The sequence below is a fragment of the Lissotriton helveticus genome, chromosome 1_1, assembly GCF_964261635.1.
Source record: "Lissotriton helveticus chromosome 1_1, aLisHel1.1, whole genome shotgun sequence".
Classification (NCBI taxonomy): Eukaryota; Metazoa; Chordata; class Amphibia; order Caudata; family Salamandridae; genus Lissotriton; species Lissotriton helveticus.
Window position 1 is genome coordinate 1,703,306,132 of NC_136057.1, and position 24,744 is coordinate 1,703,330,875.

Sequence of the window (24,744 nt, forward strand, 5' to 3'; positions counted from 1 at the left end):
ATTTGCCGCGTTCTTCCCTTCTTCAACCAGATTTTCGGCCTTCTGTCTGGCCTCCTGGGGCAGGTCTTTCACCAACTGCCCCAGCTCCTCCATGATCTGGTACATGTGCCTGTTTATCAGGGCGTTGGAGTTAGCCATGCGCCAGTGGGTCGCGGCATTCCGTTCGATCCTTCTGCCCACCAGATCCATCCTTTTGCTCTCCTTATCCGGTGGTGGTCCAGAGGTAGTGGGTACGTTAGCCCTCTTCCTTGCTGTGGCCGTGATAATGGAGTCTGCGGAGACCATCCCCTGAATGTAGGGTGGGTCTTTTGAGGAATGTTTGTATTTTTTCTCTGTTCTGGGAGTTACTGCCTTGCATGTTGCGGGCTCCCTGAATGCTTCCTTCCCCTGGGCCAAGACGCTGTCTAGCATTGGCAGGTACTGGCTTTGTTTGTGTTGGGAGCAATGTCTCTAGAAGGAAGTCTGCTTTCTGCTTCTCTTCGTCGAGCTTGGGCTTGAATGCCGCTGCGGCAGACCTTATCACCGAGTTGTAGGCCCCGATGTCGTCCGGCGGCGAGGGCCTCGAGGGATACGTGTCGACCGCCTCCCCGGGCTGTCGGTCTCGACATCCAGGTAATCCACCTCCTGTAGGTCAGAGGGGGCCGACTCTGCGTCCGTCCTGCTGTCCACTTCCTCCCCATAGTTGTAAGTATCGTAGGGATTCTCGTACTATTCCTGGTAGTCGACCACCTCGACGTCCGGCTCTTGTTCTTCGGCGACCTCGTCTTCCTCCTCGACCACCTCCACCACCGGTGGCTTGGTCTTGTGAGGGATCGCGAAAGCTTTCATCTTTGCGTCAAATTCTTTCTTCCGCTGCACGATGTTTTCCATTTCGGCTTCTAGGCGCCTTCTCTTTTTATCCATCTCGGCCGCGTGTTCCACGTCGGATGGTTCGGCCGCTCTTTTCGGCGATTGGCTCGGCGCCATGCCTTTCGGTGCCGAAGTTTGACGTCGAGCCGGATTTTGGGTCTCTGGTCGGCGTCGGCAGTTTAGGGTCCTTGTCCCTCGGCGTCGATCGATCCTTTTCGGGGACGATTTTCTACGACTTCTGCTGTTCAACAGCCCTCGGCGCCGGGGACTCCTCAGAGGATCCGCTGGGCCTGTGAGTACTCGCGGACGCCTGGTGCTTCGGCGTCTGCGCTTTCGAGGCCTTGCCCTCGTTTTTGAGACTCAGAGTCTCTCGGGTTCTTGTGGGCCGGAGAGTCTCCTACCTTATCAGAAGTCTTCGTGTAATCTGTCTCTACGACCGTGTAGCTGTCTTCGGCGGCAGCGTTGTCCTCTTCCTCGGAAGACATCCCCAGATCGTGGAGGGACGGAGTCGGGGCCTTCCCCTGCAGGGTGGCGTGCGCTACCCTCTGTCTCTCTCACACGAAGGGTCTTCGGGGTGAAGGCGGAGCAGGCGTTGCAGTCCTCGCTTTCGTGATTCACCGGTAGACAAAGGTTGCATACCGGGTGCTGGTCCTTCTGCGCGTACTTGTGGTGGCAGTTACGGCAGAACTTGAACGGCGTGTTGTCCATCATCGAGCGTTCAGGCGTCCCTGGTCGCGTGTTCGTCGACGGTCGTCGAGGATCTCGAGGAATTCGCCTTTTCCTTTGCTGACTCCTCGTCGATGAAGTCCCCTGGAGTCTTCAGATGACTTTCCTTTGTGATTTCTGTATTTTCCTTTTTTCTTTCTCCAAAAATGTCTGGAGCCCAAACGGGAACGATCCAGACCCGACCGCGGAAAAAAAGAATCTGAAGATGGCGCCCAAGAGTGGGAGCTTCCGCAGGAAGCATGCCGACGTCACCGGAAATGCACCCAAGGAGGTGTGACGCCGACGCCCACCTGGGCTACAAAAAAAAAAAAAAAACAACAAAGAAAAGACTACGAATCCGGACCCAACCACAAGACCGCGGAATAATGCACAGCACAGTGAATCTAGAAAGATTCACGCTGCAAAACTCCAATTCTGTAGTAGGGGTATCTCTGTTAAAGTCATAATCATGTGAATAGCCCCACCCAAGTGCATTGACCCCAGAGCAATCAAAATAGTCTCTTAAGTTGTCCTCTTCTGCAGTCCTGCATAGACACTTAAGAGAAAATGAAAGAAAAATAATTCAGCCTGAAGTTAAGGCTACACTGACCAGCACTTCATTCTGAAGTGAAAAGGATAGCCAGAAATATCCAAATGTAGCATTTTGGTAAGTTTCACACCTAGAGAAACTCCCCTTCACAAAAATCCTTTGTCATGATAGAGAGGAAGGGTTGGACAGACAAGCCCCATAGGCTGCCATTATGGGTCTGTAAATGGGTACCGTGCCTTTAAGGAACCCTCCAGAGACCCTCGGTATCCCACGATGCACAGCCTAAGGCAAGTTTCTTTCAGTTCTTTTTGAAGGTGTAGCATTCAGGATATTATTGTTTCATCCACCGGGGAGGAGGGTGGGTTGCTTATTACGGACTATAACAGAGATACCCCTACTACAGAACTGGAGTTGGAGGTAAGAAACTACTCCTTCTGTAGTAGGGGATCTCTGTGTATAGTCAATCATGTGAATAGAATGGCAAGCCCATCCCAAACAACCATACCCAGCGGCGGAAGAAACAAAGAAGAACCACTACTGTGCAATCAAATTTCTCAGCGAAGCCTGCCCAACCTGAGCATCTACCCTGGCATCAGAGTCCAGGCTGTAATGGTTAGCAAAGGTATGGACGGACTTCCAAGTGGCAGCCCTACAGATGTCTGCAATGGAAACATTACGCAGCAAAGCCGCTGTAGCAGCTTTGCCTCTGGTTGAGTGAGCCTTAGGCTTACCCCCTAGAGTCTTGTTAGCTTTCTGGTAACAGTTGCATACAGGACACAATCCATCTAGAGATGGACTGTTTAGAGGTAGCAAGCCCCATCCTGACTGATCCATAATTAACAAATAATTTATCCGATCTACGAATCTGCTTTGTCTTATCTAAGTAAAATTTCAACACCCTTTCACATCAAGGGAATGAAGGGACCTCTCCGCTGGAGAGGAAGGATTCTGAAAAACGTAGGCAAAGTGATCATTTGATTCACTTGGAAATCTGACACCACCTTAGGAAGGAATTTTGGGTGAGTTCTCATCACTACTTTAGATGCATGAAATACAGTACAGGGCTCTTGGCAGCATAGAGCCTGATTCTCACTCACCCTGCGAGCCGATGTTATAGCCATAAGGAAAGCGGCCTTCCAGGATAGATGCTGTAGAGAAGCCTTATGAATAGGCCCAACAGGCTCCTTCATTAGTCTAGACAGCACTACATTCAGCTCTGACGGAGGCAAAGGACGACTGATGGGAGTAGACACCTTCAAACCTTCCAGAAAATCTTTGATGAATGGGATTTGGAAAAAGGAAGTTTGTGAAGGGCATTTCCTATACGCAGTTAAAGCTGCTAGGTGAACCTTAATGGACTGAAAATTAAGGCCAGATTGAGCCAAATGCAGTAAGTATGGGAGGAAGACATCCTCTTTGCAGGATGTAGGGTCTGCACCCAGACGTGCACCTAATGCAGAATCGCTTCCATTTGTATGCATAGGAAGTCCTTGTGGAAGGTCTTTTTGCTTCCAAGTATCTCCATGCAGTTCTGAGGCAGGTTTAAATGTCCATACTGCACTAGCTCAGGAGCCATGCTGCCAAACTCAACAACGAGAGGTTGGGATGCACCATCTGCCCTCCGAACTTTGTGAGAAGGTCCATCCGACACGGAAGTCGAAGATGCAGCAGGAGAGACCGGTTTAGGAGGTCAGTGAACCACCACTGCCGAGGCCATTCCGGAGCAATGAGGATCATCCTGGTCCTGGACTGGGACTGGGACAGTTTGGTGGGAGAGGTGTGGCGCCGCGGCCAGGGCGACTGACGCTGGAATCTGGGGATCAGGGTTCGATCCCCGGCGGCAGGTTAGCCCAGCACCATGTGACTCTGGGCAATAGCTTGCTTAATCTTCCCGACGGCCCCCAGCGCCTAGAGACCCTTACGGGTGATTGTGCGCTTTACAAATGTGGATTATTATTATTATTATCAACACTGCTGGGATCAGGGGAATGGGCGGAAAAGTGTAGAGAAAGCTTTTCGACCAGTTGATCCACAGTGCATTTCTCAGCGTCCCTGGTTGGTAAAACCTGGAGGCGAAGTCTCGGCATTTGCTGTTTTATGCGGTGGCAAACAGGTCGATGTCTGGAGTGCCCCACCTTGCGAAGAGGTCTCAACACCCCGTCGTTTAAGACCCATTCGTGTTTTTTCTGAACAAGCCTGTTGAGCTAGTCTGCTTGAGCATTCTGCACACCTGGCAGATGGTTCGCCATTATCGTCAGTCCCCTGGCCAACAGCCATAACCAAATCGCTTATGCTTCCTGAGACAGCGTGCGCGACCTCGAACCCCCTTGCTTGTTGAGCTAATACATTGTTGTCGTGTTGTCCGTCTGTAGAAGCAGGGAACTGGTCCGAAAAGACGGGTGGAAGGCCTTCAGAGCTAGATGAACAGCTCTGAGTTCCAGAAAATTGATGTGATACGTGGACTCCGTCTGGGACCATGTGTCTTGTATCTGGAGATGGTTTGAATGCGCTCCCCAGCCATGGAGAGACACATCCGTCACAATGGTGTGAGTCGGTATCTCCTTGTGGAAAGAAATTCCTTTGAGGAGATTGACTGGTGAAAACCACCACTTCAGGGACTGGGCAGTGTGTTGCGACAGGTGAAGCTCCCTCGTTTCTGGTCCCACTGATCCTCCAGACATTCCTGCAGCGGCCTCATATGTAGGCGTGCGGAGTGAGAAAGATACACAAGACCATCGACCCAGGAGAGAGGACACCGTCCTCACCGTTGCCAAAGGAATGGACATCAGAGCCTGAGCCTTCCGAAGGATCGATAAGCGTCTCTCCTCCGAAGGACAAACGCTTGCCCTGAGCGTATCGATAGAGGCTCCAGGGTACTGCAGACACTGAACAGGTGTCAGTACAGACTTTGACATGCTGATGTGGAGACCCAACTGGTTCAACAGAATGGCCGTCCTGTTGAAATGGAGCGGCGCTGCCTGGAACGTGGATGCTTTGATATTAGCCAGTCGTCCAGGTATGGCTAGGCGGTGTCTCGGTTTGCAGGTGATTAAGCCAGGACGTGCCTTCGGAACGATTGTGTTCTTTGGCATCCTTCTCACCGGACACCAGTTCGAGTTTGTACATGATATGTACAATGATATTGTACATGATATTGAACTTTATACTGCACCCAATATTATGTTGCGTCACCCTCCTGCTATCCTCACCCTTGTTTCTGTGAAGCGCTCTGATATCTGTAAAGATCTTGTTCGCGCTATATAAAACTCTGAATAAATAAATAAAATAAATAAATATGAACTCGTGAATGTTCTCCCGCATTTCCCGCATTTGAGGGGACAATCTCCACACACAATATAGGAGAGGTACGGATCGATTAGACCTACCTCCCTCTTGGGGTACAATTATCCTAAGTACGGAGGAACCCAGAGTGGCACCGAATGAGACGGTCCTGAAGAAGACCGGAGTGACCTTACAGGCGCACACACAGAGCGGTTGAAACATGTTGACTCTGGCAGTGGTAGGAGGGAAGCCTTGAGGTTCCTAATTATCTCTGAGGCTTTCCCATCCTTTCATTCTTTAATCCTGGTAGGGGTGTCAAGAAAAGTTTAATAAAGGTTGTGTTCTTGTTGACACCTTTAATCAGTTTTAATCACTCCTTATACTGCACTTTGTCGCACTTCTCGGTTGTGATCACTTGGTGTTTGCACGACTTTCACCAATCTATGTGTTACGTGTGGTCTTGGTCCACTTGTCCTGACTATATGTTGTGTTATGAGAAATTTATTATTTTTTCCCCCTCCCTCATGCTCCGCCCTGTGTGGGGATACACCAGGGCGTATTGCAAGCAGGCCGATGATGAAGCATGTCACATACCTTGGTATGTGAGTGAGGGCAGTTTTTTCCAACAGAGTGATATGTTACCCACTCTATACACCCCTCATGTGCGTTCACTTGAGGTTCTTGGGGGTCTGGGGTGGTAGAGTAAATGTAAAAAATTTAAATGTAGTATACTTGTAAAGCGCACAGCTGCCCCAGCAACGGGGCGTCCCGGCGCTGTATAACTCTGGGGAACCCGTCCTGGCTTTCCCTGTGGGATGGTCCCTTGCTGGGAGTCCCCAAGGTGGAGCCAGGCATCCCCGGAATTGGTGGGGCCGTTGTGGAGATTAGGCAAGCTAATGCCCAGAGTTGCCGAGTGGAACCCCTGATTAGAGTAAGCACCGAAGCGAGAATTATCAAGTCCGCTGACCAAGGTCCACGACCCTGCCGCGTCGGGAATTGAACCCTGGTCCCAGGCTGACTTCTGCTCTCAGGCCTGCCGCCTCTAACCAGTGAGCCACACTACTCCACCAGAGTATAAACTGATTTGACCCTCTCCCCTCCTCCGTGTTTGAATATGGCTAGGCGAACACCTTGTTCTTCCTCAGGTGTGCCGCAACTACCGCCATGCACTTCGAAAAAGTCCTTGGCGCAGACTTCAGTCCGAACGGCAGTACTGTGTACTGGTAATGATTCGTGCCGACCAGGAACCGCAGGAATTTCCGATGTTTCCTTCCAATGGGTACATGGAAGTACGGGTCCTGCAGATCTATGACGCATAGCCAGTCCTCTTAATGCAAAGAGGATAAATCTGGTGGAGGGACAGCATGAGAAACTTTTCTCTGCTAATCCATTTGTTAGCTTGTCGCAAATCCAGAATGGGCCTGATCTCATTTTTTGTCTTTTTTGTGCACAAGAACCTGGAGTACAGTCCTTTTCCTCTTTGAGGAGGAACCACCAGTTCTATCACCCTTTTCCTTAACAGGGTATCGGCCTCCACGTGAAGTTCGCGCAACAGGTTTTGTGAACGCACTGGTGGAATATCTGGAGGAGGGCTGACGAAACGTAGACTGTATCCATTGCAAACAATATTCAGCACCCACTTGTCCAGAGTTATTTTTCTCCACTCTGCCAGGTAGTTCTGAATGCTTCCCCCCACCGAAGTGGGTAACAGACGAGAGGGAAGTAATCCCTCAGGGCTTAGACCCAGCCCGGCCCTTATTCCCCGATGTAGACTGTTGGTTGCCTCTGCCCCTTTGAAGCCTCTGAAAGGGTTGCCGCTGAAACTGCTGTTGCTGCTGCTGCTGTCCAGCCTGACGACCCTGCCCGCGTTGGAAACGCTGTGAAGAATAGCGGTGTTGGTAGGGACGGAAAGTCTTGCGCTGTTCTTTAGGCTTCTCCAAGCAAACAGCCTAGAGTGTCTCGATTTCTGCCTTCATGCTAGCCAGTTCCTCGTCCGAATGGGCACCGAAGAGAGTGGCACCCAAAAAGGGCAGGTTAGCAATTCTTTGCTGGGCCTCCGGCTTCAGGGAGGTAAGCCACAACCACGAGTGACGCCACAGAGTCACACCATGACAATACTCATGGGCTGCCACGAGGGAGGTGTCCGCAGCCGCACTGATCATCTGGTTAGAAACCATCATCCCCTCATTGAGGACCTCCTGGAAGTCTTCACGCTTATCTCTGGGGAAGGAGTTCAACTAACTGTTGGAGAGACTCCCACAAGGAGAGGTCATATCGGCCCAAGAGAGAAGTCGAGCTTGCTGCCTTCATTGAAGTGGCTGCAGTGCTGCAGACTTTTCTCCCTGCAGAATCCAGTCTGCGGCTTTCTTTGTCCTGTGGTACGGTGGAAGGTGGGGCTGTCAAGTGTTACTTCTTTGCCGCCACCACGATGACCGAATCCAGAGGAGGATCCACCCTCAGGACTTCACTGTGGCAGGCACCCGAAACTGTTCCATAGCCGGTTCCTCCAAACCAGGCACTAAAGGAAGCAGCAGACGAGAGAGTTGCTTCCATTGTAGCGTCTCAAAAATCAGACGTGGAAGGGGTAGGCACAGACAGTGCGATACCCAGCTTTGCTGCACCCCTTAACAGCACCTCCTGGAACGTGGCAACGTCATAGATAGGTGAAACACTCGTAGGCGGTGAGTCCGACATGGTCAGAGAATACCTTCCACCACTCGAGGAATCAGTGTCTCTCGTGTACCTGGACCGCGACCTCTCGTGGCGATGAAGACGGTGAGACCTGGTAGAGGATCTGCGCCGGCTGCGAGAACGATGTCTCGGTCGGGACTGATATCTTGGCCCTCTGGGCACATCCGGGACCAGCGGCACCGGCTGAGGCGGGGGAGGTTGAGGCGTCGACAAACGTGGAGAAGGAGATGGTGGTAATGAAGGAGGAGGAGGCGGAGGAGGAGTCCTAGGCGGAGCCACGGGCTGGTCTGGCACTGGCAACCTAGATGGTGAATAGGTCCTTGAATACTCAGAGTCCAATATAGGAATCACTCTACACCTTTTGCGGGTAGACCTCGAAGAGGGAGCTCTGGAGGCAGTGTCCCGTGACGGCGAATGCCGGTGCCGCCGTGACCTAGAGCTGTCAGACGTGGATATGCTGACCACCGAGGGTGACGAGCTCCTTGAAGACTAGCTCCGACGGCGCCTCGACGTAGACTTCCTAGATGTCGAATTTCTAGACGTCGAACCCCCTTTCGACATCTACTTTCTCCTTGGCGTCGACAGTAAACGGTGGTGTTGCCGCGACGGCGAGCGCCGATGCCTTCGGGACCCAGATCGACGACGATGTGTCGACGTCGACTGCGATGTCCTCGACGTTGACCTCGTCCGAGGTCTCGACATCCTTCCCATCGACGTAGATCTTAGACGTCGTTTAGACCCAGAGCCCTGGGTCGACGGGGAGAATATAGTCGTCATACCTGTTTCGACGTCGTAGCCATCGACGGGGACAGGTGCCGTTTCTGGGCCTTCTTCTGACTGGGGAGCCCCCCAGAGGCCGATGCAGGGTTGTGGTTGAAGAAAAACTCTCTCCATGCCCAGAGGTCCCAACTGCAACCAGTTGTCTCCTTTGCTCCAGGCCTTGAAAACGGATCTTCTCCCTGTCACACAGGGTCCTCCTGGAGAATGACTTGCAGATGACAGAGGAGTCAGGAACATGAGAAGATGGAAGACAGAGTATGCACACCCCGTGAGAATCCGACTTGGCCTTCTTCCTGCCACATGCGGGGCACTTCTCAAATAAAGCTGGCATTTTGACAAGAAAGCAGTGGTCTAACTGCCCAAAACATACAGCAAAGGGAAGAGAAAGGCCCCAGACGTTGAAAGAAACTCTTAAGTTTTACAAAAAAGCTCAAATATTTGAAGAAATACCAATAAAGGTAGAGCTCAATGCTCCAGGGTCCTGCTAGCCGGAGCCGGAAGAAAGAACTGAAAGTAACTTGCCTTTGGCTGTGCATCATGGGATACCGAGAGTCTCTGGAGGGTTCCTTAAAGGCTCTGTACCCATTTACAGACACATAATGGCAGCCTATGGAGCTTGTGTGCCCAACCCTTCCTCTCTATCGTGACAAAGGATTTTTGTGAAGTGGAGTTTCTCTAGGTGTGAAACTTACCAAAATGTTAAATTTTGACATTTCTGGCTATCCTTTTCACTTCAGAATGAAGTGCTGGCCAGTGTAGCCTTGTTAACTTCAGGCTGCATTATTTGTCTTTGATTTTCTCTCAAGTGTCTATGCAGGACTGCAGAAGAGGACAACTTAAGAGACTATTTCGATTGCTCCGAGGTCCACGCACATGGGCGGGACTATTCACATGATTAGGACTATACACAGAGATCCCCTACTACAGAACCATAAGAACAGAAGAGCACAGGAATGCAGAACAGCGACAGGAAGCTGAAAGAGGGTAAGAAACAATGGGTAAAGGGATAGAAAAATATTTTTGTTGTAACTTGCCCTTTAACGGTGATGCACCTGGGATAATGTTAGGTGCATCACAAGAACCTTGAGGGGTGGCTGAGCAACAACAGAGTGAGGATAACTGAGTCAGTGGTTGGTGGTGTACTCCGGTGGGTGTCAAACACTTAAGTGAAAGAAGACACAGGGTCTACCTCATGTTATTGCTAGGGACGAACGACACCCACCAAAGAACTTGGTGTGCAGAGCGAGAAACATGCAATTCTGAAAAATTATTTTTTGAAACTTCAGTTGTTCAAGAAAAAGGTCAGTCTTCGTTTTAATTAAATCCTGAAGGCACAACAGGGCAAGTAAAATAATTATATGAGCAGGCGTTGGAAATACTAAGTGAGACAATTAGACTGCCAACAGTAACCTTTAAAAATAGGCAGAGCGCCAGCAAAGCTGAGGCGTGGGATGGTTAAAGCACGAGGAGCCTAGAATTGTTCAAACTCACCTTGTGGTACCTGCTTGAGGGTGCGCTCAGCTTGAGTTGTGAATGACCAGGGCATGTGCATGTTAGCACGAGCGGAGTAACTCAAGCCTCAACCAAGTGAAGCCGTGAGGAAGCTGTGAGGAAGTCTGAAGCGTGGTCACAGTAAGCGTGGTCACAGTGAACGTGATCACGTCACAGTGATGGACAATAGTATCCGGACGGAAACTAGAATGTGCAGCGGGGTTTCACGGTATGACTTTTTGTATAAAAAGAAGACACGGACAGTAATTTCAGCCACAGCAGAAGCATCACTTTGGATCGCGTCAGAAGGAATCTTTGAGGCTATTTTATTGTTTTTGTATGTTTTGGAGTTCTCTGCTGCAAGGAAACAAGCTGTACTGCTCCACAACCTTAGGATTGAAGGGATAAACATTTATGACAGTTTAGACCTAGTACCTATTGGAAAAGGTGTTGGATAACCTGTTGATATTTATGAAATGACTTTTGCTACTACAAACACATTTTTGGGCTACAATTAAAAGTTATAATGGAGAGAAGGTGTTCATGCACGTACAAGCTAAGGGAGAGAGAGTTGGTAATTATGTGGCGGTGCTTAAGTCCCTGGCTCAGACTTGTGATTTGGAGAATCTGTTGACAAAAAAATCCCAATTTGAAGGAAGCAATAAGTATCGGAGAAAGTGTAGAAAAATACATCAAGTTGGGTGAAGCAAATCCGCAGTGCTATTGCGCCTAATGATTCTATTGCAGTTGTGAAAGGTGGTAAATCTTAAGGGATTGACCAAAGCACACATGCAGCAGTGAGTCATAAGATTGCTGGGAAACAGGAGGTGGTGTTTGGGAAAAATTAAAAGCATAAGTGGAACACAAGTGCAGGGAGAGATGCCAAGTGGAGATGTCCAAAGTCAGTCATGGCCCCAATTATCCTAACTATTTTGCAAGAAGCGCAAATTGCAGGAATTGTGGCAAAAAAAGGCATTACGCGCTGATGTGCAAAAATGCCAAAGAAATTGTTGTGGATGAGGAGATGACTTACCCCCAACAAAATATCCTTCACATAACAGAAGCTGAAGGTTGTGTGGTACAGGATGGGAAGAGAGTTGACTCTGATGTTGCGATAATGTCGAAGTGTGACTTCTACATTGGAAGCAAGCCTGTTTCTGTTTTAGCAGACTCTGGTTCCCCATACACACTAGTAAGTGATTAAATCTGGGATTGCATATTTGGAAATTATAACATTACACTACTGTCTCCTGTAGGTTATGGGGGTCAGAGCATTGATTTGGCTGGATATTCTGTTCTGACCATTACATTCAAGGGGAGAGAAACTGTGGAGAAGTATAGGTTGCCAAAAGAGGTGATACTCTTTTGGAATGGCGCCACCAGAGTTCTTGGGATCATTTTAAATCCCAACGCACATGACCAAGTAATGCTAGTTATGGGACAGAGGGATGACATGGACATCATTGAAAGATATCCTGAGGTTTTCAGTGATAAGTTTGGCCTTCTCAACGGACTTAAACATAAGATAATTCTGAAAGGAAAAGCACAACCGGTAGTTCACTAAGTAAGGAAGGTGCCGAGCCTCATGGTGGGACCAGTACAGGAGAAGCTCAAAAGGCTACTTGAGATGGGAATGATAAAGAAAATAGAGTCCTCTGAGTGGTTTGCTGCAATTGTTTTGGAACCCAAAGACAATGGTAACAAAATCAGGATGTGTGTGGACTTGAAGAGTTTAAGTAATTGCATTTGGGTTGACAGACAACCTCTGACCAATATAAATAAGGCTCTTGCGAAACTGAGTGGTGGGTGTGTCTTCAGTGTGATAGACTTGTCTGCATACCGACAAGTTATGCTACACGAAGAATCAAGAGCTTTGACCTCGTTCCTTACAGCCCTGGTAGCTTACAGGTTCATCATGATGCCATTTAGGTTGGCATCTGCAGCGGTGTGCTTCGAGATTAATGAAGAAGGTTTTAGCAGGAATAAACTTGGTTCCTTTCTTCCAGGAGGATATACTGCTTTATGGTAAAGAAAGCTGGTCATAATATGGTACTGAATAAGGTTCTATCAAGACTACAAGAGCGAGGACTCACTCTGAAAAGCGAAAAATGTAAATTCAGTGTTGGTTCTGTGTCTTATCTCGACCATTCTATTTCTAGCAAAGGTATCAGCCCAAAAATGAACTTGGCAGAAGCGATATCACAAGAACCAGGTTAAATTGTTCCTTGGTTTATCGGAATATTACTCAAAATGTATTCAGAATTTTTCAAGTATGGTGCGGCCATTAAGCCTATTCCTTAAAAAGGGTGCAGACTGTGTGGTCTGAAGATTGTACTGATGCTTTCAACTAAGTCAAAAGTGGAATTACAGGTATGCCAACATTGGTGCACAGACTGGGTGATATACTTTCACAAATGGTTGATGGCAAAGAAAGCGTAATTGGTTTCGCTTCACGCTCACCCAGAGGAGCAGAGGAACTTTACACTGTAATTGATCGCAAGGCGTTAGCATGTATGTGGGGCATCAATCCTTTTAGATTTTATCTATGGGGTTTGCCTTTCTCAGTTAGAACTGATCACAAACCTTTGGTCCACATGTTTGCATGCAGGGCTGTTGAGTACCAAACCCAGGATAAAGAGATAGACTTGGAAGTACAATATAATTGTGGAGTACTTACCAGGGTTGAGAATGTTCCTGCGGACTACTTACCCTGAACGCCTTTACAGGTTGGATCTAGAGTGTACAGATTCGTCTGTGTCATAGGTCAAAGAACCAGCACTTAACAAATCTGAATGGGAGGCTAGTGTTGACAGTGACAACTCTAGGAAGATTGCGATGCACTTTGTGGTCAGTGGGTGGCCTTCATAGATGTTCCCCATTGTGCTAAAGGAGTTTGGAATGTATGTGATGAACTTTACATCGTAGCAGAAGAACTATCGGGGAGCGAGATTAATTCGCCCCAATGATGTGCGTGAGAGAATCATCAACTAGGCACATAAAGGCCATCTTGGACGAAGTTTGACTAAGTCCAGGGTGAGAGTCTTATTGGTGGCCTGAAGTGGATCGACAGGTAGAGGTAGTAGTTCGGGATTGTACTCTTTGTGCAAATAATGATAATTCCTGAAAATTTAGAGCGACACCACTTTCTCCTGTTGACTTACCGGAGCAACCTTGGACCAAGTTTGTCATGGATATTGTGAGGTCTTTTGGTGTATTGTCACCCAATGAGAGATTTGTTGTAGTCTTTGATTATACATCAAAATGGGTTTCTGCGTGCTGCATAAGTTCTGTGGTTACTAAGAATACCATTGAATTTCTCAGGATGTGTTTGCTTGCGAAGGCAAGCCTGAAGTCATGGTTACTGATAATGGAGTATGGTGGAGTTCTTAAAGGATCTTTTTCCATTACTTAGCATCGCACAGCTCTCTATGCACCACAAGCCAATGGATTAGTTGAAAGTATGAATAGGCTTGTAAGACCATGTGCTCAAACAGCTGTTGAGACTGGTATGTCTTTGAAAAGCATTTTGCATGAGAAGCTGTGGGCGCACAGGAATGCGCCCAATAGTGTTACTGGTGTAACACTGTTTAAAAAACTCAAAGGTAGAGTGGCTGGATCGAAACTCACCCCGGTGTGGTCAATTTGGAAAACTAAGAACAGTCGTGCGATCGACTAGAGAGTGACAAAAGGGGTGCGCAAAATTGTGAATGGAAGGTTGGTGAATAAGGTGTTTGTAAAGAAAGCTGTGGGGTCTCTGGAATGAGAAACTAAATTTCTAGGTCCCAACGGATTGTCATGGTCATGCGGAATGTTGTGATGTTAACTGGTGGGTTGTTTGGAGCAGGTCCCATCTTTACAGATGTAGTGAGACTTTGGGTTCTAGTAGTGGGGAGCATGTAAATGATGTGTCAGAGGGAACAAATGTGTCATAATAAAAGGGCGAGGAGACCTCCCTCATATCTTCATGATTATATTTTAGAGTGACGGCTTAATTATTTTCCTTCCATTGCTTTGTATTTCTCAGTTGCAATGTATATTTTGAGGTTTTCTCTTTCCTTTCCCCGCTCTCAATTTCTTTATCATATGTGAAAAGGAAGATGTGTTGTAACTTGCCCTTTAATGGTGATGCACCTGGGAGAATGTTAGGTGCATCACCAGAACCTTGAGGGGCAGCTGGGCAACAACAGAGTGAGGATAACCGAGTCAGCTGTTGGTGGTGTCCTCCGTCGGGGGTCAAACACTTAAGTGAATGAAGAAACATAGTGTCTACCTCGTTTTATTAATTTGGCTGTGGTGAGTGTGCTGTAAATAGTGAAGCTAGAGTCCTGCTAAGAAGAGGCAAGATTAGGGTAACAGGGAGAGTACTTTGGAGGGATAGGAGTGGGGCTTTAAATTCATGCAGCTATAACATAACGTAACGTGCATTTGTTGAGAGCATATTCACCCAGAAGGGTATTTTGGCACTGAATAAAAGAGGTTTATTCTTACCCAACACAAAGGTATTCATTTTATCAACCTTAAAAGGACCTGCCGGGATTTAAACATGTGACCAGGAGGTCGAACAAAGGCCCCTACAGTGGGCACATTAGTCCACGAACCCACCAGATCCGGCTCTATATAAACGTGCATGTTTTTACGGCTAAGAATACAGTCTAGAAGTGATGGGTTTCTTTTTATTATTGGCTATTTTTGGCCTTACAAGTCATTTTTTCCCCCACTGAATGAATGAGTTAGTTAACATTTGTAAAGCGCCTGGTTACCAGAGAGCATCCCAGCGCTAATAGTAGCGCCTATACTGGTTCTAAACATATCAAGGGAAAAGGAGTTTTCAGTTGCTTATGAAAATGTAGGTAGTTTGTTTGTGAACGGATATAGAGGGAGGGCGGTTCCAGGTCTTATCCACATTATATGAGAAAATACCGCCTCCACGTCTAACCCATTTAATTTTTGGGACTGTCACCAGATGTCTGAAATGTGATTTCATTATCAACTAACTTAAACAAATGCAATCAACTCCCAGTATGGATTGAGACTCGGTGCTTAGTGTAATGGCCAAAGTTACAGTTTGGTAGAACGTGAAATAAAACCTATAAATCCCCCATTTTCTATTGCAATATTTCAGATGCATCAAAGGTGAGCTTGCAATGGATTTCAGAAATCTCACAAGCATTTTAGAATTCATTTCGGGACTAACTCATTTGCAATCAAAACAAGCCATTACACACACTTAAAGCGGTTGCACACAAGACAAACTGCTGAGCAGGACAACCAAATAGCTACTATTGTTTTATTTTCAATTCAAATCTAGACACTTCACACAAGCACCAACCAAGCAGATGTTCTTCCGCAGTTGACGTCAACTAGACGGTTGCCTCTTCAATCACAACAAACAATTGCCTTTCACTGGGGCACACATATATGGAAGAATACATATATCTGTGCCATGAACTATAAACAATCATTGGGGGAAAAAAAAGCATTTCTATTAACACCAAAAGCAGATAATTCTATTTGAATACTGCTTTAGATACTCATCCACCTAAACGTTTATGCATTTTCCTCCTTAACGGAATCGCTCTCAGTAGCAGTCTGAAGATTTATACAATACTAGAGTCTGAGAGCGCTAGGGAAACACTTCACAAGCACAATGTCTCTACTCTCCTACCTTTGCCTTTTCTTTTGTTATCCGTGGCCAGGAACGACCAGGTTCTTCTTTTCGTAAACAACACAACACCGACCGGTCTGTTCTTTTCTGCTTTGAGGCCTGAAAGGGAAAAAAAAGTAAACACTACTTATTATATCCTAAGTATTGTCTCCATCCTTTTCAAGATCATCTTTCATGAACTCATCTGACCCTTAAGAACAACAAGAAAGTGTGCTAGAGAACTATGCCCCTCCAAGGACCTTCTTAACGCTGTGCCTGGCCTGCCACAAGCAGACGTCAGTCACAGACCCCCACAAGGCGTGACTTTTTGGAGCCAACGCTCCAGATACAACTTCAGTTTGTGTCACCAATGTGTCCTCATGCACTTGAAGGCGATTCGAGACAGAGTCGAAGCTGTACATTGCTGAACTTAAGTAGTTGTCCTGGTCTTTCCACTGACCCTGTCCCGTTCCAAGTCACAGGCCCGGCCTCAAGGCCATTCCAGCAACTGCTCGACTTCCCACGACAGTAAGCCGAAGTCTAAAAGCATGCACAGAAAGCATGGCAGCACCACCACTTCCTGCCAATCTGGTTACAAAAAGAAGGTGTGAAGGTGTCGGGCTCTGAGCTGCACTCCTTTACAGAAGCAGTCTACAAAGCGAATAACCTCAGTTGGCCCTGGCACACGCTCAGTTTCCCAGGCTGTTGTAGACTCCAGGAGGGAATTCTTGCAAACCGTCAGTACACTTATGACTCTGATGCACTTTCAGGCCCCAAGGAGCCACCGTCTGGTTGGTTTATCGCTAGTGGGTTCTTCCTTAACACCATCTGGTAACCTGGGACCAGTTCACAGGCGCCGTACAGCATTACATAACTGTTCCCTGCATGTTCCCGCCGCACCAACAGGGATACCAACTTGGACAGAAGAACCTCACCCACCTTCTCATAGGCAATTTGAAACTAGGTTGTTTCCACTCTCAACTGGCAGCCATCTTGTAACGGCTACCGACTCAGGGGCATCCATCTGGGACCTGCGCCCATCTGCTAATCTGGTGTGTCCCATCCTTCTGCTGATCTGCTGTTATTCATTGACTTTATCTTGCAGTAATTCAGGACTCTTGAAATTGATTTAAACTGGAGTTTTTCTCCCATCAGCTGTATATATATATATATATATATATATATATATATATATATATATATATATATATATATATATATATATATACATATACACACACATATATATACACATATATACATTATGGGTGCTATAGTCAACAGTATATTCTCTGCATTCTCTCACTGGTTTTAGGATTAATGCTATCTCCTGACCTGTCATGTATACTCCCTCCTCCCCCTACACCCTACCACTCCCCGCTCTACTCTTCTCCACTTCCCTGCTACTGACCTTTGCCCTCTCTTGCCCTGGCCCTTAGCCCCCACCCTGTCTGTCTATTTTCCCTAGTCAATTTGAGACCTAGCTATTTTGTCTGATGCCCGATGGAGCTACCTGGTTTAGCTATAGGGGAGACCGATCGGGGATTTCCCTCCTTGGACGTCACCTACCCAGTCGGTCTTTAGACAAACTTCCTTGCGTCTCTCTTGTCGTCTCTTCCCACATCCTCCCTCTATCTCTCTACCTCCCTCCTCTCTCAATGTACTGAGACTGAACTATTTTGACTTATGCCTGATGGAGCTACCTGGTTTAGCTATAGGGGAGATGGGCCGTGGATTTCCTCCTTGGTCGTCACCTACCCAGTCGGTCCCTAGACAGACTTCCTTTCGTTTTTCCCCTTATCCTCCCTCTCTCACTTCCCCTACCCCCTCCACTACTTTTTTTTCTCTCTCGCTTCTCCCCTCTCGTAATGTATTACCTATTTTGCGATGCATTTTGTAATTGTTGATATAATTTATTGTGTAATTGTTGAACTTTTTCTGTTACATTGCTGATTCTCATGTAAAGCGCTCTGATACCGCCGGGTCTAGCCAGCTCTATATTAAACTCTTAAATAAAAGACATTAAAAAAATTAAATACATAAAAATAAAAAACCAGCACTAACACCACATGAGACCAAGAACCACTGTACACTACAAGATCACACAAAAAATGCATGCTGTTCTGCAGCCTAATTCACTAAATTCCTCTACCGCAATGTGTACACCAGGGGTCTCCAACCGGTCGATCGCGAGCTATCGGTAGCTCGCCGGCCCCATGGGAGTAGCTCGCGCCGGCATTGAATGATTATGGCCTCACACTGAGTTCTCGCATCGATTTATTATCCTTTCCTTCTCTTTGTAGGCCTTTTATGCGTGCTTGCCTGCCCTCACCCACACCAGCAGCTCAGATTGGCTGAAACAGAGCTTAGCTGGAGTGGGGCGGGCAGAAGAACATGACGTTCTTCCTGAACTCCGGAACAAGCAGGAACCGCGCCACCTGCCATTTCCAATCTTGCATCGCACTGTATATCCTGAAAGACATGGGCGCAGATAATCAGGACGGAACCCCTGACAGCTGTAATGAAGTAGGCGCAAGCACTAATGATCAACTGCCCCTTCCGAGAACCGCAGCAGCTGCCTTATTATCCTGAGTGGAGGACAGCAGCAGATTGGAAAGCGAACTCCAGTAGCTCCACCATAGTATGTTAATGCAGCTCAGGGCATTTAAGACCCTTTCTTTTGAACGTGCGTACCTTTACATGCGATACTTCCCCGACAACAAAAAAAAGAATTGGAGTGAAACGCTGCCTGGTTTGAATGATTCTGCAATACCCAATTAAGATACTAATAACAGCAAGACCAAACATGAGCCACGGGTAGCACTATCCTCTTTGTGCAGCTGAAAAACAAGCACCAATAACTTTAATCCAGGGCTTTAATCATAACATTTCAGCAAATGTTCTGTTTTATGTTCAATAACTCTGCTGCCCAATTCAGCAAAGTCCCACTTTCAATTGCTACGGATTCAAAGATGTTGCATTTTTAATTCAAGAAACAAGCCCGTCGGAAAAAGCACTATGATTGCTAGTCAAAATGCTCTTACGGATAGCTATTCCCCTTGCTGTCTCTAGCTGAAATACAATTGCTTAGTGGTCTTGTTACTCTTTATTTATGGGAATTTAATAGGCATAATCAGATAAATAAAATAATGCATTTCATTTTTCCTTTTCTGGTTACCGAGTGCGGAGTCAGACAACAGGCATCCCCAGCCAGAGAGGCCAGCCCCAGCGACGAGCAGTCAGTTTATGAGAGGCAGAAGTGAAGAAATGCATTCTCAGAGATGTCATTTAAACTGCTTTATTTGTCAGCAAATAGATGATTAATGAAAAGATCATCACCCGGTACACAGAGAGATAGACAGAGGAGGCAGGAAGTGGGTGCAATCACAAACAGAAAATTAGTTAGCAGGGGGAGGAGCCAAGCTCACGATCGTAATGGTCGCTCTGTAGCTCGGCTCCGTCAGCCTTCCGGCCTGACTCGCAAATCCTGCCATATATCCTGCCCCGGGACGATGCACTCGAGCAGAGATTGAAACGCAACATGTTGCTCTTACTCACCGTCTGACCTGGAGGCTCCTACGTGCCGGGACTCCGAAGTTGTGCTCCCTGAGGAACCAGGGCCTCCGCGGTGATGAAGCCGGGGCCTCGCCTATTGGACCCAGCCTGGCATTGTTGTACGCGTCGGCCCCGGCCGAGAGCGTGAGCCGCTGGCGGGAGACCGTTGTGCGAACATTCCGGTGGTCCTGATCCGGACTTGCCTTGGCGGCCGTGGAGCTGGTGTGGGGCACGGTGCACCGAGGGCTGCTCGTGTGAAGGGGGCCCCCCTGCCGCGGATCCGTCCGTCCATCCTGGAGCCTCGCGCCCGGGATCTGCTCTTCGACCACGCCAAAGGTATTGCAGGCTGCAACCCGACTTTGGCGGCTCTCCTTTCTACACCAAGGCTGCCATAGCGGGACCCCCTTGGTTTCTGTGGAGGTCCGCATCTGAGGCCCTGATCCGGGAGTCGTGGGAGGTGGTGACGAGCCTGAATCCACAAAATGGCGGCCATCGAGATAGACCGTAGATATCCTCCGGACCTGGACTACTGGACTGCACGGGGGCCTGGACATGTGTGCGCGAGCCTACAATCGGCGACGTTCTGGAAGCACTGCGGTCCTTGCATGCGGCCTTGACCCCCATTGCCTCTGGGGTATCGGTGCGGTCCGCCGCCATCTTAGAGGGCCGGTCTCTCACGGTCCCCTCTCGTCTCGGTGATGCTTCTGCCTCACCCTCCTCGGCCGTGCTGAGAACTACTGCCAATGGCCGTCGACAGGTATGCGAACGATTGGCTTCTGAACCTCCTGCGCCTCACTGTTTGGAGTTTGGGGGCCCGGATGTCGTTCTGGGGTCGGATCCTACTCGAGTGTCCGAGAAACATGATGGCTTGCTACATCTATTTGCCTTGATGAGGTCGTGTTTCTGCTCTGCAGGGGAACCCCCGCTTTCCCGAGCGGCGAGACTGAACTCCTGTCTTTTCCTGCCCCTGTTAACATTGTTGGGACACTTGCACTGTATACCCGGACTTTTGATCTTTTGCTTATGGATTGCCCTCCCTGGCCTACGTCTTCATCGGACTATTTTTTGTTCGTGTGATTGCCTTGCACCGAATTGTTCGCCTCTCGCTGTCGTATGGTGGGAGTTGCATGTAGCTAAGGAAGGCCTGGGGTGAGATACATTGCTTCCGGTGGATTGCTGGTATACATCTCCATGGCGAGCTTTCCCGTGTGCATAGTGCGGTGGGTGACCCCCTTGTACGTTTTATGATGCTCGAGTTGTATCGCTTTCGTCTACACGTATTACGATTGACTGGTTGGGCGGAGGGCTGAGGCCGACCATTTTGTTTTTACTTCTTCACTCCTCCCTCACATCTTTTTTGTCTTCTTCTTTTTGTCTCCTTATTCTTTTTCTCTTTTGTGTTTCCTACATTTCGGGTTCGGGATTAGGGCGACAGGCACGCTGCTGGGGGGGTAGGCCGTAGCCTTCTGCAGGGGTGCTGGGTGGGATGGGTTTCTTTCCCGGTTTATTTTCCTTTGTTCTATGGCCCTTTTGTATCCCTTTATAGGAGAGCCGCGGCTGTCCCTGCCTCCCGTGGTATTATAGGGATGGGGTCTGGATTGCTGATTCCCTCCTTTTGTGGCTATGCTGCGTTTCAGTGCCGACTCCCATCCCTTCCTTGTTGCTAATACTCCTGCTCTTTCTGTGTCCTTACTACGGGATGCTTGTCTCGGCGCGGCGCTCTTCTCTTTCAGTCTGTATTTTTCTTTTTCCCCCTTTTCTTTCCCCTCCCCTTCTCTTTCTCTCTTTCCCTAGGGTTAGTATGACGGGTTGGCTTTAGTGATGTTAGTGTTCCGGTTCCATCGTCCTATCTCTGCTGTGCTATTGGGTGGTAGAGGTGCACACGATGAGTCTACTTGTATGTTGATTTGAATTAACCGCATCTGCTTTCGTACTGATGTAGACTGTAGTGATAATTTTCCGCATTGCTGCCCCTTTAGTTTTCTTATGGCCAATAGTTTGCTCTGGGAACCTGGATTCATTTATACTGTATCCGAGCCTGTTATACTCCTTATTGTAATATTATAAAAATTAACCTTCCTTCTTCCTGTTTGTGGGCCGTCCAGATTCCCCCCCCCCTTCCTTTTTCGAACTGTATTGACTGCATATTATCCTGATTGTATCTGTATATTTTTCTTCTGTATTTTTTGGATTGCTCTATTGTATCGTGGCCGGCCGGTCTGGTTGTAGGCCCAGAATTGTATTTCCTTTTTGTACGAATAAAGGTTTACAAAAAAAAAAAAAAAATTAGTTAGAGTTTTCAGAAAAGAACAATCAAAGCATGGGACCAGGCCTGCAGTCGCAGTTTGTAACCTTGAAATGCGCCATCTGATCACGCAGATTAGAACTGGAAAAGTCTCAAGGCACTGTTCCTGACTGCCGCAGCAGGTGCTCTGCCCCATGAGCAAACTTAGTAAGACTGACCGGAGTGCTCTTCTGAGAACTGAAGCTTCTGTCCTGCAGGATGCCTCACAGATCTCGATTGTGAGGTAATTAATGGAGACTGACTTGCAGCGCTTCGTAACAGGTGCTTTAATCCCCTGATCTATTTTACTTTTATTGGAACTATTGAGCAATAGGTTAACGTAGATTAATGAAAGAGGTGCATTGATCTCTAATCTGTATATTCTAGGAAACTGATCTGCAGGGAGATTCCATGTGTTATCCTATCAAACTATCATACTGCAGCAAGAACTGGTACCCTGCTGGTTACATCTGGAGCTCTGCAGCAAGCGCACTAACCTCCTGAGCTTTCATACTGGGTTTGAACCTGCGACCTGAAGGTTGCATGCCTACCTCTGCAGCAGGCGCATTAACACATATGCGCATTTTGGCAGCAGGTACATTAATTCACTGAGTACGCTGCTATGGAACGATTACATGACCAGCATGCATGCATTGCCATTTAAAAATAAATGAAACTAGGTTTGCAACCTTTCAAAAAACTGACATTTATTGTTTTAATAGTTTAATAGTTGGCAACGGCCCAGACATGAAGGAAAATCATATGTATTCATTTGAAGAATAGCTTTTCTCCCTTTGTCTATTTGATATCGAAAAAAAAGAGTGTTGCAGCATTTTCATAGTGCTTACTAACCCATTGTATGGCACTGAAGTAATTACCTACATGTAGAGCAAGCTATGGTATGTGTAGTGTGGGTGGTAGCAAGTGTTTTCTCAGGTTTCTGAACCCCTGGGAAGTGTTTCCTTGTCTTGACTGATTAACACCAAGGTGCGGTTATCATGTTGTGGGACACAGAGCAGTGAATCATGAGATGTGCGACAGCCTTAAAGTCAATGACGCTGGGCGTGGGGGGGCCTCTCTGAAAAAATTGCAAGTTGCTTAACCTTTAGTAGCTCACTATGATTTTCACTGATCAGAAGTAGCTCTCACTACAGAAAAGGTTGGACACACCTGGTCTAGTATCTAAATTGGAGGAAGAGTGACTGAGCGCGCACTAGGCAGATAAAATCCAGGCATTCCTCCACTTTGGTTACGGATTTGTAGTGAAGGAAAGCACTTGTTAGACGACTTAGCTTGGATTAACGTCCCTAATGCCAATAGCTCTCTCCTGGGCCAATCTTTTGACTTTAAGAGAGTCTCTTCGATGAATAGACTGGGGATCGTTCCAAAAATTTTCTAGCCCAAGCTCGATCTAGGCATTTTTGAGCAACTCCAGTCCTCTGCCCTTTCCCCACCCCGTTGGATCCAATAACTTCCTGCAGGCCCTCCCTAAGGACACGCACTTCATGGGTACTCCAAATGCGCCATCTTTACCGATGGTTGCCCTTCACTTATATGTACGCCCTTAAAGCCTATGCAAAGTTAAAGGTGTGTCTCTGGTCACTGAAAACGGACTCACCACAATTAAGTCATCCCATCGAGGGAGAGAACGAATAGTTTTCTTACCTGTCGGTGTAGTTTTGCAGCTTGAAGATCTTTCTGGATTCACTATGCTGTGCATTATTCCGCGGTCTTGTGGTTGGGTCCGGATTCGTAGTCTTTTCTTTTTTTTTGTAGCCCAGGTGGGCGTCTGCGTCACACCCCTTTGGGTGCATTTCCGGTGACGTCGGCATGCTTCCTGCGGAAGCTCCCACTCTTGGGCGCCATCTTCGGGTTCTTTTTTTCCGTGTTTCTTTCGTTTCCGAAGTAATGGCAATGTTCTATTCAGGTGATATTTTACCGCTTTGTACCTTCAAAGTATTTTCCACTTATTCTATTTCCACCTCTTCTCTCTCCAGCCTCATCTTTCTGGCGGAGGTGGGTGGGTTCGCTAGTGAATCCAGAAAGATCTTCAAGCTGCAAAACTACACCGACAGGTAAGAAAACTATTCGTTTTGCAGCGTGAATCTTTCTGGATTCACTATGCTGTGCATAGATTTTGTAGCGGTTTCTCATCTCTGTGGCGGTTGGGGGTGATTGTGTGCTTTACAAATGCGGACTTTACTTTACTTTACTTGTTCATCTGTATGTCCACACAGTAGTGCTTCGTGAACGTGTGCACCGAAGCCCATGTTGCCGCCAGGCATATGTCTTGTATGGGTGTGTTAGCCAGGAAGGCTATTGTAGCACCCTTTTTCCTAGTGGAGTGGGCACGTGTCCCCTCTGCTAGCTCTTGTCCTGCACGCTTGTGGCAGAGTTGAATTGTCTGTGCGATCCATCGTGCAATGGTCTTTTTGGTTACTGCTTTTCCCATGTAACTGTTGGCGAATGACACAAAGAACTGTTTTGTTTTCCTGTGTCCCTTCGTCCTCTCAATGTAGTGCATGACTGCCCTTCTGGCGTCCGGGGTGTGCAGAGCTCGCTCTGCAGCAGTTGTTGATTTTTGGAAAAAACTCGGTATCTGTATAGACTGGTTCATGTGAAATTTAGATACCACCTTCGGCATGAAGTGTGGGTCAGTCCTCATCACAACCCTATCATTGTGTATTTGTATGTAGGGTTCTTGTAGCGTCAGAGCCTGAAGCTCGCTTACTCTGCGTAAGGACGTTATTGCAACCAGGAAAGCTGTTTTCATAGTTAGCATCTTTAGGGAGGCCTTGTGAAGTGGTTCAAAGGGCTCTTTCATGAGTTCTGTTAGGACGGTGTTCAAGTTCCATGCAGGTGGCGGCACCCACTTGGGTGGTGCGATCCTTTTCGCACCTTCTAGGAATCTCT

At 47.7% G+C, this 24,744-nt stretch overlaps 1 protein-coding gene across 3 annotated transcripts in view; it reads right to left on the reverse strand.

Annotated features, from left to right (window-relative positions):
* Positions 1–24,744, reverse strand: part of PTGES3 (prostaglandin E synthase 3) — a 207,892-nt gene that overhangs the window by 101,839 nt on the left and 81,309 nt on the right. For all 3 annotated transcript variants that reach the window (XR_013610962.1, XM_078689016.1, XM_078689017.1), the window contains exon 4: positions 16,014–16,112. Coding sequence is in view for 2 of the 3 variants with exons in the window: in XM_078689016.1 (XP_078545142.1) it covers positions 16,014–16,112 (99 nt within the window). In the remaining variant the exon portion in view is untranslated. The remainder of the gene's footprint in view (positions 1–16,013; positions 16,113–24,744) is intronic.